The sequence below is a fragment of the Haliotis rufescens genome, unplaced genomic scaffold (genome assembly GCF_023055435.1).
Source record: "Haliotis rufescens isolate VD_foot unplaced genomic scaffold, xgHalRufe1.0.p SCAF_11, whole genome shotgun sequence".
In the NCBI taxonomy this organism is placed as follows: Eukaryota; Metazoa; Mollusca; class Gastropoda; order Lepetellida; family Haliotidae; genus Haliotis; species Haliotis rufescens.
In genome coordinates, this window is record NW_025963791.1 from 9,498,140 (window position 1) to 9,514,587 (window position 16,448).

Here is a 16,448-nt window from a genome sequence, read left to right on the forward strand (position 1 = left end):
AAACCATAAGAAAAAACATCCCTTAAATAATTCATGCCTCAAAGCTACATGTTAACATAATGAACATGTTGCTCTTGTCAAGATGATGTTTTATGAAGATGTATATACCATTGCAGCCATATTGCAAAAGTTATTTATGGCTGTAACTAGGTCATTATAGTTTGAAATGTTATGAAATTTGGTACATGTGTAATTTGTAGTGGGTGGGGCTCAATGTGTGTATTCTGTTTTTTGTGATGTTTTAGTTGCACATCAACAATATGAATCACCAAAAGCTTCTTATTGCCATTACTAAGTCCTTGTTGTACAAGCTGTAGTGAAATTTGGTGTTTGTGCAGACAGTGTAGTAACTAGAGGGGCTCAAAACACATCATCCGTTTTCATTTTTCTTCTTCAAATTTTTACTTTGAATTGGCCTTTGCACTTCGACCTTTGGACTTTGACCTTTGCACTTTGACCATGCTCTTAATTTTTCTCAAAATGCAATTTTTCGTTGTGTTAACATCATGTCCTCAGAAGCCTTTGCCCAATGAAGCTGAAACTTCACATGCTTTTTCTCACCAATGATGGCACCTGAATTTGTTCAAGATGTTCAATTCCGATTTTCACATTGGCCAGTGACTCTAATTTTTGTTATGTGGCTATCTTAGTTGAAATCCTTAACTGTTGACTACTTTCCAGGTGAGCTACAGTGCCATGACACTATTTGCTTCTTCTTTCAGCGATCAGTCGGATCCATTCAACAGATCCCCTTTGAGCTTAGAGATGGTTGAACCTCAGGTAGAACTAAAGGCAAAGATACATGCATGGATAGCAGAAACAAAGTCCAAAGCAGGAAAGTCATAGCACACAAGATATGAAACAGTTGCATGTTACGATGTGATCAGGATCAGACTCTACCGCTGGAACCTGACAGACCTTCCCCAAGGTGAAGATCACTTCATCAGATGGGGATTTGTGATATTTGGATAAATTCCCCAACTGAATTCAGGAGACAGCTACATCACTGAACTCTCATGGAAACTGTGTCCATCATTTTGTGTTTGGTCCAATGGAATAAATCTTTAGTTGTCATCATGTTATAGGTGAATGTGCAATCATGTTTCAGGTACACAGTAATGTTAATGTCATCAATATGTTGGCTATAGATAGTTCAGGCCACAATATGTTAATCATTCATTTATCAAAATGTTATAATATATTTTTTTAACAAACAGTCCAAGGCATCTATGTACACCAACAATAAATGGAAGGTATTGTACTGAGGCTTGAATGTTAAGGAGGGCTATGTCTATGGTGTATTTCAAGAATTAAGGCAAGAAGGGAACAGACTGGACCACACAGTGATTTTCCTTGTCTGTAGGTGCTTTGAGATGATGAAGAATGATATGGGTAGGGTCTCTTGTATTGAGACTGTCAGTGATGAAAACCTAATATTAGGCTAAAAAAAGGCTGTGGTGGTTTTTTTTACTTGTTCAAGCTAGTATGTAACCAGATTTAGTTTCCAATAATATTGGCGATGTCATGTTGATCTTAAGTATTATCGCATTTCACTGCTGGGGTTGTGTGTTCGAGACGTGGAATACTTAAAGATTTTTTTCTTTTAAAATTGAAATAAAAACGAAACATGCCCGGACTTAATGATGATGCGGGTGGTGCCTATTGTTTTTTAGCCTTAAATTTATCATGGCCTTATTTTGTAGATGATCACTGTTACTAGTTATGTAAAAAGTAGATAAAAAATATCCAAGTAGGGGTGGGGTGGTAACTGCAGATTATTGTTGGGGACTGATGTGGCGTAATATGATTGTTGTACGATGTTTGACCTATCATGTTGTCCAACCAAGGCATTGAAACATGGTGACCCAGTACCACCACCATGAGAGTACATGTGAGGTCATAGTGACCCTGTACCACCATGAGAGTACATGTGAGGTCATAGTGACCCTGTACCACCATGAGAGTACATGTGAGGTCATAGTGACCCTGTACCACCATGAGAGTACATGTGAGGTCATAGTGACCCTGTACCACCATGAGAGTACTTGCGAGGTCATAGTGACCCTGTACCACCACCCTGAGAGTACTTGCGAGGTCATGGTGACCTTGTACCACAATGAGAGTACATGTGAGGTCAAAGTGACCCTGTACCACCACCATCAGAGTACATGTAAGGTCATAGTGACCCTGTACTACCACCACCAGGTGAGGATGCACTATCAGGTCACTGTGACCCTGATCGATCTGAAAGTAAAATCAAACATTATCCCCACTTATTGTTATAATGCAATGATTAATTAAACCTCCATGTTTTCTTTATCAAGATCATCAGGACTCATGAGAACTGTGACTTTGCAATCATGTTGTTGTTTATATGTATTTAGAATCCATAGCTGTATAAACTGTATAATGATATTACTTGAGTGTATAACGACATGTACATGATTGTGTAATGATATGTACAAGACTTACAGTGTATAATGATATGTACAAGTGTGTATAATGATATGTACAAGAGTATATAACGATGTGTACATGAGAGTATAATGATATGTAAATGAGTGTATAATGTTAGATACAGGAGTGTATAACGATGTGTACATGAGTGTACATGTATAATGATAGATACAGGAGTGTATGATGATATGTATATGAGTGTATAATGATATGTACGTGAGTGTATAATGATATGTACAGGAGAGTATAATGACATGTACGTGAGTGTATATGATAGGTACAGGAGTGTGTATGATATGTACATGAGTGTGTATGATATGTACATGAGTGTGTATGATATGTACATGAGTGTGTATGATATGTATGTGAGTGTGTATGATAGGTACAGGAGTGTATAATGATATGTACATGAGTGAGTATGATATGTACAGCAGTGTATAATGATAGGTACAGGAGTGTATAATGACATGTATATGAGTGTGTATGATAGGTACAGGAGTGTATAATGACATGTATATGAGTGTGTGTGATAGGTACAGGAGCGTATAATGATATGTACATGAGTGTGTATGATATGTACATGAGTGTGTATGATAGGTACAGGAGTGTGTATGATATGTAAAGGAGTGTATAATGATATGTACATGAGTGTGTATGATATGTACATGAGTGTGTATGATATGTACAGGAGTGTATAATGATATGTACATGAGTGTGTATGATATGTACAGGAGTGTATAATGATATGTACATGAGTGTGTATGATATGTACATGAGTGTGTATGATATGTGCATGAGTGTATGATATGTACATGAGTGTGTATGATATGTAAAGGAGTGTATAATGATATGTACATGAGTGTGTATGATATGTACATGAGTGTGTATGATATGTACAGGAGTGTATAATGATATGTACATGAGTGTGTATGATATGTACATGAGTGTGTATGATATGTACAGGAGTGTATAATGATATGTACATGAGTGTGTATGATATGTACAGGAGTGTGTATGATAGGTACAGGAGTGTATAATGATATGTACATGAGTGTGTATGATATGTACATGAGTGTGTATGATATGTGCATGAGTGTGTATGATATGTACAGGAGTGTATAATGATATGTACATGAGTGTGTATGATATGTACAGGAGTGTATAATGATATGTACAGGAGTGTATAATGATATGTACATGAGTGTGTATGATATGTACATGAGTGTGTATGATATGTACATGAGTGTGTATGATATGTGCATGAGTGTGTATGATATGTACAGGAGTGTATAATGATATGTACATGAGTGTGTATGATATGTGCATGAGTGTGTATGATATGTACAGGAGTGTATAATGATATGTACATGAGTGTGTATGATATGTACAGGAGTGTGTATGATATGTACAGGAGTGTATAATGATATGTACATGAGTGTGTATGATATGTACAGGAGTGTGTATGATATGTACATGAGTGTGTATGATATGTGCATGAGTGGGTATGATATGTGCATGAGTGGGTATGATAGGTACATACGTTTTGGTGATATGTACAGGAGTGTAAGGGCAGGCTGAACAGTGTGGAACTGAAAGATGCTTTATAGAAATATTTATCATAGTAGCTCGCAAACCTTTCTTTGCCCTGAAAACATAGTGGAGGGAACTTGTAGGAGGAGCTCAAGTGCACAATGACAAAGATTTATTATGTACAGGTTTGGGGTCTTTTCCATTGCTGATACATGAGACATTTCCATGGCTCCACATAGTGGAATTAACAGTGATGAGGTTAAGCCACTGATGAGGAGGCTTAGGATTTGCTACTGAGGATGTCAATGTCAAAGCTGCAGGGTATGATGATGTACTGTAATCAAGCTGAGCTTGTAATACCCAGAATATCAATGTTAAGGCTATACAGTCAGTCATGAACAACAGTGATCAAGGTATTTTCTTTGAAGTCCTCTAACTAATCAATGATTAGCATAATATTGAGCTTTTGTAAGTCGCCTCAGAATGATGCTATTCAGGACATTATGGCTTCGTTTGTTTCTGTAAGAGGGAAGGAGAGGCTATAATTCATGTAATTGTGGTTAGGAGACTTGTAGGCAGATAGAATATGGTTCTGGGCCTGCTTCATAAAGTTTACTACTCAAAAGAAGTTCAGAGCCACCTGATTCTTTCATATTACTAATGTGTCATTGCATTTCAGATTAACTATAGTAATGTGAAACGATTGGGTGGTTCTTAACTTCTTTTGAGTAGATTATGTGGTTAATACAGGTATTTTTATAATCTACTTCTGATTGTTTGATTGTTAGGATTGTTAATGTAATTGTGACTTTATCTAGTATGTGATGAGTGTATGACATTGAATTATAATGAAATATGCTTGCTAGTTAAATATGTAACTGAAGGTGTTTGCCAGTGAGACATGATGTTATTAATTGTTGTGTTGATGGTTATAGAAAGATAAGTCAAGTAATGTACCTTACTGTAAACAAATCAACAATAAACAGAATGGGAAGATCACTTTACTATTCATGTGATGACATTGCATTGTAACTTTGTCCGATAAGTTGGGGACCGGTGAAGATTCGGGGTAGAAAGAGTCTTCAGCAACCCATGTATGCTGTACAAGGCGACTATGCTTGTCGTAAGAGGCGACTAACAGGATCGGGTTGTCAGCCTTGATGACTTGGTTGATGCATGTCATTGTATCCCAATTGTGTAGATCGATGCTCATGATGTCAATCACTGGATTGTCTGGTCCAGACTCGATTACTTACTGACTGCTGTCACATAGCTGGAATATTGCTGAGCGCAGCGTTAAGCAACAAACAAACAAATATTAGTTGGGACTCCATTGTCTAACTGGGACAGTTGTTGGCAACATCTATATATATGTCGATGGAAACATTAACATAATTCGTTAATCCAGAAAGGACGATAAGTTGGATAAGCGCCCTGCTGGCCTATTTGGAAACATCAAATTTGAAAAAGGGCCTAAGTCACACCTTGTCCTTTGCTAACTGGTGCCACTTCACTGTGCAGAGTTGTGTCCCTTAGGCAGGCCAGAAACCTGTCATCGTGGTTTTCGAATTCCAGATTCAACCATTTGATGTTTCTTTGTTTGTCAGCACCGAAACTGTGCACATGAGATTCTCGTGAGTGTTAAACGTCAAGGACGTGATTCATCGTGCTTTCATCCCTCATCAAGCAGACACACCATGATATAACTGAAATACTGTTCAAAGCGACTTTAAACATAACGCACTCACTCACTCACCTTGATTATGGAGGTATTACAGTATACAATATTCACACACTTTCATTACAAAAGAAATTGCAAGTTTCCCGGTTATAATTGATTCACAGCAACCTGCAATGACCGTAACAGGATCGATTGTTCATGCTCAGTGACTTGGTTGAACAGTTGTCTTCTTCCCCGACAGCGGGGATCATTGCTACCAATATCAGTCACTGGACTGTCTGATTCAGATTCAATTATTAACCTGTAAATGGAATATTAATGAATGTGGTGTTAATTCTGTTATTGACACAAACAAATATACAATGAGACACCAAGAATCCTGATGGTAGCATCCAAACTGATATTCAGATTAACAAATATCTGGGTTAACGCATCCAGGGTATTGACAGTTTCTGTCTCATATATGTACACGTTCCCAGCGGTTCCCACTGATACTCGCCGGTAAGGATGGTTTGCAGATTAACATGGTACGGATAAGCGGGTCCAGACTAACCAGGTTTCACTGTATTGCTATGCCACCTACTAGATCAGATGATACCAATTGTCTAAGAACCTTCATAGAACATAACAGTAAAACGAGGATGAACAAATTCAAATTCAATATCTAGACCACCCTCAATGTTAAGTGCATAATCTATTTACCATTCCGGAACCCTCAAAGTCATAATTGTAATTAATTTCTCCCATGGATTGTGATGCCACCCCATGCCATTACACTTCCAGCCCCATACTGACGCCGCTGAGTAATGCATGCATTGATAACCGAATAGAGTTGTCTTGTTAATGTGACGTCACTGGTGGACGACCGGCCTGTGGCAACTCTGTGAGTGTTGCCCTGCTGTAGATTACACCTACGTCCCCAAAGATGTGATATTGTGTTGCGATGAACATTAAAATGTCGGGGACTTAGTTTTGCGTCATTCCTGTTTGCAGCACAACCGTTTGTCACCAAACGCTGAGTTCTCAACAGTGGTATTCCTCATGAAGAGCACGTTTACGTTCTACGCGTGAAGCTCCGGGTTAGAATAAGTCTTCAGCAACCCATGCTTGCCGTAACAGACGACTCAATTTATTTACAGACCGCCATTATACAGCTGGAATATTGCTGAGTGCGGCATTAAACAACAAACAAAACGTTCGACAGCTTCGTTGAAACACAAGGTTTGTTGTTGCAGGGGATCCAACCATCTTTACACTTCTTGGTCATTCGAGAGCATAACACAATGAAAGGTATAAAAGTCACATGTGTATTTGCACTGGTTGAATGATAACAGGAAACAATCTGGCGTTGAAAGGACAGAACCAAAGAGATCAACATTTTGCATTAAAAACTATTGAATTCGATAACAATAGTTAATATTTCATGAGTTTGTCAACGATTCGTTCCTTAATTCTGTTGTCTCAGAGAATGTGCATTGAACATTGCATGATTGTTGCGTTGGTTTATAGTCAGTACCTTAAAGAAATGAATGATATTAGGATACGTTAATCATGGAATTACAAACATCAAAGATTTTAACCACAATGCATGGAGTCGGAAAGCAGGAATCGTCTAACATAAGGAAGACTTTTACGCTAAACGATGCATGGTGTTTACAAACGTATGATGATACATGTGTGCAGGCTGTCAAGGTGTGCACTCAAGCTAATGGAAGCAGAACCGTGCGCGCCTACGCATATGAACTAAAATCCCACTTTTAACCTATTTTGACAGTAACTCATATTTCTGTTTCAAACCTAGGCCTCCCTGAAAGCCATTAAATCTTTGCCTCTCTAACCTTTGATATTAGACCTTGTCTGGGCCAAAGATCACTTCTGGGAAAATGAATTACTTGTGCCCTCTGTTCATATTAACGGACGTTTTCTCATCGAGTTAATTCCACAAAGTGTTGCTAATCAAGGAGAAAAGCTCCAATTTGCTAGCACCGTTGATCACCACTAATATGAGACTGTTGGACGACTGATGAGCTTTTTCAGGGCGCAGGTCGTGTTTGATTACCAAGTGCTCTCGCTGTGGGCAACAGACACCTACCTGCTTGTGGCAAATCAGGAAAAATGTCCTACTGTTAGCGTGATGATTGGCCACATCAGATAAAAGAAGTCAGTCATTTTATTGGTTCTGATTTACAGTTGTCCTCAACAGCGAAGAAATTTGCTTGAGGACCATTTATTTTTGTAGGTGTCTCAAAGAGATGGTGTGATTAAATTCCCAGTAGGACGTAATGAACCGCTGACTGAGCTTTTTAACAGACCTGCAGAAATATTGAAGTGTGATAAGGACTGGATGCTTTTTTGGAGTTGAGTTTTGAAATATTAGATGTACCTTCCATAATCCTGTCGTCTTAAGCGTTTAGTGTTGTGCTTGATGCCTCGTGGGTGGACACAGTGATTGCCATATAGTGTTGTCTTATAACATATATAACATGCGCAAAACCTACGATCACACAAAATAGGTCTTATTAAGGGTCCTTTTTGAAAGTTACATTATGTTCTGTTCCGATGTAGATACTATAACAATTCACATAACATTATTCATAATCATACGAAACGACATCATCTTATGATATATTTCTTATTGTCAAACTATGTCCGTCATAACTGACAGGTTTGGTTGATGATTGTTACATTTTCTTTGTCATCAAAGGGTAATGTGTAGAATGACCCTCACGAAACTACGGCGAATTCGTTCTTCTTGAAGGTTCGGGACTTATATTCCTTCTGGACAGATAATCCGTGATTCCATGGTACTTCCCCTGAGCATTCCAGGTTAGAATTGGTTCCCAGCAACCTATGATTTTCCAAAGAGACGACCTGATGGAATGGGCGGTCAGGCTCGGTGACTTTTTCGATTGCCAGTTATTGTACCCCGACGGCGTGGATCGTTACTCACAATATCAATCTGATTTGTCTGGTAAAGATTCGATTATTTACAGACCGACATACATTTCCTGGAATAGCGTGGCGTTATATTACAAACAAAAGAAACAAATAAAGAAAGATAGTCACAGGTACTTCTTTCTTTATCGTGTAAATAGTATCTACAGTATTGTGCTTATCCAAAGGTAAGAGCCAGTGGTAGCACTCTTCCTGAGATCCAGCTTTTGACGCTCGCGGTCATCCCCAGTGCTGAGCTTCGCGCTCCCGGTCATAACGGTCCCTCCTGACCCTACCTTAATTACGTCTGATTTTGGCGCTCATAGTCCCACACCCCAATTAGCGACGTTCTCCGGGAGTCAACGTCCTAGTGCAGTGTATTGTAGGACAGTGTGAAGGATCTTTACACAGCCCACCACCACCTTTAACACCAATCCCCCACACGCTTTAAGATCCGTTTATTTATTTAGCCTAAAACACCTTCTACAAAGACTCCTTTCCCACAACACTGCAACGTTACGATAAAGCGAATATTTACACGTGTCTTCAATGCACTTGAATAATCTGGGCACGAACATTTTTGTAGCGAGCTTTTGGCTGCCTACGGAATCTAACCTTATCTGTTGTACGCGATGGGAGAGCTTGGTAGTTAAAGCGTTCTCTGCCACGTCGAATACCCTGGGCATATTTTGAAGCCCACTCTTGCTGTCCCACCTTATGCCGTTGTTGGAATGTTGCTGATAAAGTAACCTCTCCCACTCACTCGTTATTTGTTGCTGTTTACTGCCTCCTTGTGTGAAGTACAGTAACTGTTTGAATTTTAACATTGCAATCTGCAATATTCGAGCCGCGTACAGGCAATCCAGTGGTTGATATAATGAACAACGGCCCAGGCCGTCGGGGTACGAAGAAACCGAGACTGACCATCCAATCCATAAGACCGCCTGTTAGGTTGCCGGGTTTCATTTTGAGCCCGGGATCCCCATAAGAGCAGTTATCATACACTGATGGAAAGAGAGAAGGGGACACAAAAACTTTTAGAGGATGCTGCTGTACGGCGTCGGGCAACAAAACGTTTTCTTATGCAAATCAGTGGCGGGTGCAACCTGTAGGGCAGACATATTTACCCTTTTCGCGAACACCTAGTGTCAAAATTGATTTATAGTGATCCATTCATATAATTTTCGCCACGATGTTGCCTTTTACACCCAATGGAATCACCTTCGGCGGTTAAACGAAACTAGTTATTCTCCCGGATTGACATTCTATGAGTTGTCCAGTAATGATAAAAATGGATGGAATTTCCCAGGACACAATCATGAGGTCGACACCTTGGAGTTGGACACAATGGTGTTTGAACTGTATCTGTTCCCTTTGTTGATTCATGTACCCTTATTTCGTTCCTTCAGTATATTACTCCTGTACATAACAATGCCATAAGGGGCACGGGTCGCCTACTTGTTTCAGTCATCGCAATTCTCCATGAACATTTCTGTTTTCAGGCGTGCCACAATCTGTGACCATGGGTTCGAATCCAGATTTTCACTGATCATAATTATTGTTTTATCACCATCATACCCGTGCTGGAGCGTTACACCTGAAGTTGTAAACTTATAAGTCCTGCATCCATTTGAACCTTTCTCGGACATTAAGGTGAAACGCCGTTATACAACTGCAATAGTAACGCCGTTCAAAGCGTCTTTAATCTTAGTTCATTAAACAGAAATTATGTATATTGCAATTAGCTTTTATGATGACTTTTACCATTGATCTGTATTTCGAACTGTAAGTACCATACTTCAAACCTGTGTATTCTAACGGTTTTGCTTTATCAAATTCACAGACAATGTGTTTCATCCAACTTCAATACATGTATACAAAACACATCTACTGAAGACGAGACTGGAAGTGTATGGTAAATGTAAAATGTCAGTTCATCGTAGCTGTAGGCACTTAGATAATGCACAGCCATAAAACACAACAGCCAAGATTCATGGTATCCTGGACATGTTAACTTTGATAGGATGTAATAGTGCAAGCAAAATTAAATCTAATTAATTGTATCAGACCAAATGGAAATGTTGCCATCCGGAAGATCTCCCTTCCGGCTAAATGGGTTAAGTCTAAAGAGGCATCAATCATTTGAGCTGACTAACACGTTATTCCCCCTCATACATTTTTTAACAGACTATCATGCACGTATCTGTGTAATTTCTAGATTGGATAACGCTTCAGCGATCTAGAAGACAGACATCTATTTGTTCAATTTAATCACCGGTGATGTTTCAACCTAAAGAGAGGAAGATCGTCTCCAGACGATAGTGCATCCCGAAGCTTGTGATGTGGGAGGGCAAGGTCAGATTGACGATGGCCATGATGGGAAGACTGCTGTTGTCTTGATTTAGAAACTCATCTGTCCTGGAAAGATTGTAGACACATATATCGACTTGCGAGGAAATGTTGTCACAAAAATGAATGACGTTTGGCCTGCTGAAAACAGGGGATTGGTTTCCTGGATGTGTGATCTAAATCACCCGGTGTCATTACTGTTCTGTATCACTTCATATATTATCTTATAATAGTATTGTACTCTTGTACCAAATTGACCACGTATCACAAACAACAGCACACCGCATCACACATGCACGCCACGCCACGCCACGCCACGCCACGCCACGCCAAACCGAGCAGTGATAGTTGATCAAACATTAGATGATTTTATAAATTGTGTCCCAAGCCAGACCAAAACTTGCACAGTAAAGCACCAAACACCACATCACACCGCACCACAAAACAATAACACAGCACAGCACAGCACAGCGCGCCACAACACAACAACACAACAACACATCACACCGCAACGCAACGCAACTCACCACACAGCAGTCGATCAATCATCTGGCACAAATAAGTTCATTGTCTCGTCTCCCCTCCTGAACCCATCAGTTCGTTCTTAAATGATTACCTGTCGATATGAAGCAATGTTTTGAGTGGATAACACGACTCCTTATCAGTGGTCGATTCCTTGCATGGTCAGATAAGCTGTTAGACCAGATAGATACGAATGGCAAAAAAACAATGTTGCGAAAGGGCATTTCTCCCACAACTATTCAAAGGTTCACGTAACGCCATGGCTGGAGGCGTGTACACAGTTTTCACTTAAGGATAACCATTAGATCGTTAAACGACTGCTAATCGTCGGATCGTGGCTTGAAGGGTTACATTGTCTGAGGGGAACCGGACGATATTTGCTTCATGACATGGCCCAGAATGTCAAAACGTGCCGAGATCACGTGGGCAACTCCAAATCCAGTTGTGAAAGATATCACAATCAAATTTAACTTTTTCATTTTAGTTTCATGTAAGGCCAAGAAAACAACATCTGATTAAATAGGTTTCCCAACGATATGTCAGCTTCCATTCTCTCCGGGAGGAGAAAAGAAAAAGTTGTAAGGTTGAATAATTTGATTTTAGTACAGGACGACACTTGTGGCGAGGATTGAGTTGGGACAGAGAGGAAAGATTTCACGACACATCGCCAAATAGCCACCTTTAAATTTGTCGAGAGATTGCATCATGTCAGGTTTAGCTTTTACCCAGCTTTCCCCTGGAGAGAATGAGGTGAGTTTGAAAGACCCAAAATAACTCAGAAGGTAAAGGTCATATATTCAGTGTACATACATACGCATGACATAAATGGCGTAAGATGTCGGATCAATTAAGGTTACAAGAGGGTTAATGCACTGTTTCCAGACGTAGAACTTCAGGCATAAGACCCGCAAGGTGCCTTGTCGCAAAAACGTGTATGTGTCCAGTCGTTTATCTGCAATTTGGTATAAATGATTATTATTAGTATGTTTTATACTGCTAGTCACAGGGGGAACACATATGGAAATATAGAAACCGATATTACTATCATTAGCAACGTCAATCATAGATAGATTGACAAGAGGAGGGATTGTAAATAACAGAGCACCTAGGGCAACTGGAAAAGTTCCATGACAATATCACTACTTCTGTTTCTACTACTACAACTACCACCACTAATAATAATAATAATAATAATAACAATAATAATCATAATAATCCCGTGTACAGCCTCATACGTATCGCAACCTGATCTTGTCCTTTTTTATAAATCCAATGAAATCCTTCATATCATTGAATTTTCTGTCCCTTTTGACAGTAATGTGATTGACAAGATTGAGGAAAAGCATGCCAAATATGCAGACCTCGCTTTCGAAATGTCACGCTTGCATCCCAAGTACCAAGTTGTCCGACTCCCCATTGTTCTCGGTGCCTTAGGTTTGGTACCTCCCAATCTGTTGACTGACATTGAGAGAGAACCCGGGTTTGCTACCAGGAAGACAGCCCTCCTGACAATCTGGGTAATGCAGAAGGCTGCAGTGTTCGGGAGTCTTCACATTCTCCGAAAAGAATAATAATAATTATAATAATAATAGCCCAGATACATAAACCCACAAGTAATGTATACTCGAAGAGCACAAGAAAGGTTTAAGCTCAGTCAATGAAGGCGAGCTTTAAATTATGTATCAGTTCTTTTATAGGCGCTTAAAGATCTGGAAAGTTGGAGAAACTTTAATAGTTAATTGACTACTCTTGCAATTGTTTTCTGTTTCTTTTCATCAGATGATATGACACAGTACTTACGACCTTTTCGAGGCACATACAGTGTTCTTTTACCAATTGCTCAGCAAGTCTCCCAGGCATCGTAAACCTTTAACACAATGTCATATGCTGATATAAACAAAGGATACATGCAATTTCGGAATGTATGAGAATAAAGAATTTTTTGAGTCAGTTTATAAGAATTTTATAACATGTTCCAGCTTAATATGTTATCAATGTATTCAATGTTATCAATGTCTGTTCTGTATAGTTTTCAAAACCAAATAAAACGTTCGAGTTACACGGCCAACATTGCTACTCATTTTGGTATTAATTGTTTGGTTGTTATTGTATTGATGGGATAATTGTATTTACATTCTACATCCTCATGTCACAACAAGGCAACAAAGACAATAACTTTCTATACCAGAAAAGCCCGCCCCACTCCGCCCCGCCACGCCCCGCCCCGCTCCGCCCCGCCACGCCACGCCCCGCCCCACCCCGCCAAGCCACGCCACGCCACGCAACAACACGCCTCAAAGACTTTTTCATATAAGTTATATGAAAGGCAAAACAAAAAAAACCACTTGATTAAACATTATCTCAGAACTAAATGTCAGCTCCCATTCTCTTTACGTGTCCAGGACACATCATTGTTAATCAGGATTGAGATCGGTATTAATAAGAGCGACAACAACCGTTCCATAATCATAAGACATCTCTACCAAAGTGGACTGATAAGAGGAGAGTGTTGATGCTCTTCTTGTCAGGGCACCTAGGGCAAGGTCGAGCCACTTCAACCTCCGAGAAGAGAAAACAATAACTTTTAAGGACGAGGAAGAGGATTTCATTACAGTCCACCACTTAGGAGAAAGACCAAGATAATTGAAGGACTGTGGGCAAAGATTTCATGCTACGTGGGTAAAATTTCAAGTTTAGATTCAAAAGCAGATTGTGGTACGTCATGATTAACATTCAGCCAGCATTCCCCTGATGATAGTGCCACTGGTAGGGTGGGGCATGCTTAACCTGTTCGCGAACACCTGGTGTCACCACTGATTTTCAGTGACCCATTTATGTAATTTCGTTTTTTGTGCCTTCATGTTAATTATAATCTGTTTTGGTGGGTAATCGAGACTGATTTATTCTCTGGCGTTGCCGTTTTGTTATGTGAGAAGTAATAAGGAACCGTGGGACTACATGCCAAATGCGATAGGTTTTTAATTCAATTTTAACATTGTCATGTTCTTGGTAACGTAGGTATTACGAACCAATTTCTTTGCCCGATGCCTTTCTAATTGTCCCAGAAATTGGAGTTAAAGTTGGATTAGGTTTGGTCCATTTTGGGGTCCCAGCTAGTTTGATTTAAATCACGCAAACACTTCTCAGTTTTTTTATGTTTTTTACTTTAATGACTGAACTAGAACATAAGGTAAATCTAACAGACAAATATTACCTTAATTTTAATGAAAAATATCACACATTTTCCCACATTTCTAAACTGACGTATCAATGTACGATACAACTTCCTATTTTGCATTTTTCCTTGTGAATAATTGGCCTGCATTTGCATGTGTTTGTGACGTGTGCCACCGGTGGGGCAGGATACGTTCACCTTTTCATCTGGCATCACCTGGTATCTTCACTATATAAAGTGATTCATGAACATATGCTCATGACACAGTCCGATTTGTACGGTGGACTTCTTATGATTTTGGAAATGGTTTTATCGCCTTTATTTACAATGATTCCAAGGCATGGAGCATAGCGTCCCTTTAAGATCAAATACATGGGGACGGAGAGTTGACTAGAGCAACATTCCAAATCCAATATGTTTAATTCAGGTCGATAACCAACACGTTATTTCTCTGTTAGCTGACATTTTGTGGTCCAATTAACACCAGAAAGGACAAGTTACTGTAATACAGAGAGACAATTAATTCCCTATTACAATGGAGCTGCCATACATTGTCGGGACGATTCAAGCCTTATGATTCTGTACAGCTGTTACGTGTTGTGAAATTTGTTCATATCTTTAAACACACTAAAATATAATGTGAGACTTTATATATGCGTTTGTAAACTAGTTTTATATGTCTCCTCAGTATGTTAACTTAAGAGGAATCCTGTCAAAAACCACCCATCACTACTGTCACTGTTTGGCTTGACTCTCAAATCTCCATTCCTCTTTAGTACTTGATCCCAAAGCTCTATAAAAGTCTTTCGGGAATTAGTTCCAGCAAATGTACCACCAAATCCCTGTCTCAAACATTAACCGATCCTTAATACAATCATGGAATGACATATAAACTCCATAAACCTCAATTGATTTGCTTGAGTCTTTGCAGCGCCAAAAAAGAACCACGTTCAATTATGTCAAAACATTTCATTTTTCAACTTTGTACACAACTATCCACATGAGAAACTTAAGGGAAAACTTTATTCCTCGATTCATGATGCTTTTATTACTGAACGTTGTGTCCATAGACACAGTGAAATCTCTATCTTCAAAGCCTGAAGAAAATTTGTTTCAAACGAAAGCATGTAAATTTGACGTTTATTGGGAAAATTATGTTGAAAATTATGTTGACTTTGTCATTGTAAACATCAAAGTGAAATTCCGGGATAGGATATTCAGGCAAAACATAGTCTGTAGGCCCAACTATGTGCCCCTCCTTGCTGATTCAGCGGCGGCCATACCGCCGTGTTCTATCTGTATTCGTTTTCTGAAAACTGCATGGACCTTATGGGTAATTGAATAGAAATTGATTCATGGGACATTTATTACTAAACGTGGTTCCATAAACCATAGATTCAGTGAAAACTCTATCTTCAAAAACTCAAGACAATTCGTTTGAAATGAGAGCAAATTAATCTTAAGTTTACTGAGAAAACTTGATGTGAAATTTGGGGACAGGACATTCAGGTAAGAAATAGTGACCCCCTTCTCGCTGATTGAACGGCGGCCATACCGCCGTGTTCTAGTTGTGATAGTTTTCTGAAAGATATATGGACCTTATGGGTAATTGAATAGAAAGTACACCCGTAAAAAGGTTTTATAAATTTGTGTTTAAAGCAATGTCATATTTGGTCTACTTTATTTTAAATTTCTTGATATGTTGTTAGTTGCTCAGTATTAGTTTTATTTAAAACCCGAAATGCATGACATTTGATAGAAAGCATATCGCAATAATGGGAATGAGACAGTGTCTACGTG

The 16,448-nt window shown here is 39.2% G+C and overlaps 1 protein-coding gene across 1 annotated transcript in view; it reads left to right on the forward strand.

The window, feature by feature from the left end:
- Positions 1–4,986, forward strand: part of LOC124146372 (ubiquitin conjugation factor E4 A-like) — a 38,567-nt gene extending 33,581 nt beyond the window's left edge. Inside the window, exon 19 of the mRNA XM_046516636.2 lies at positions 723–4,986. Within this exon, the coding sequence (XP_046372592.2) occupies positions 723–846 (124 nt within the window). The 3' untranslated portion in view covers positions 847–4,986. The remainder of the gene's footprint in view (positions 1–722) is intronic.
- Positions 4,987–16,448: the final 11,462 nt, after the last annotated feature.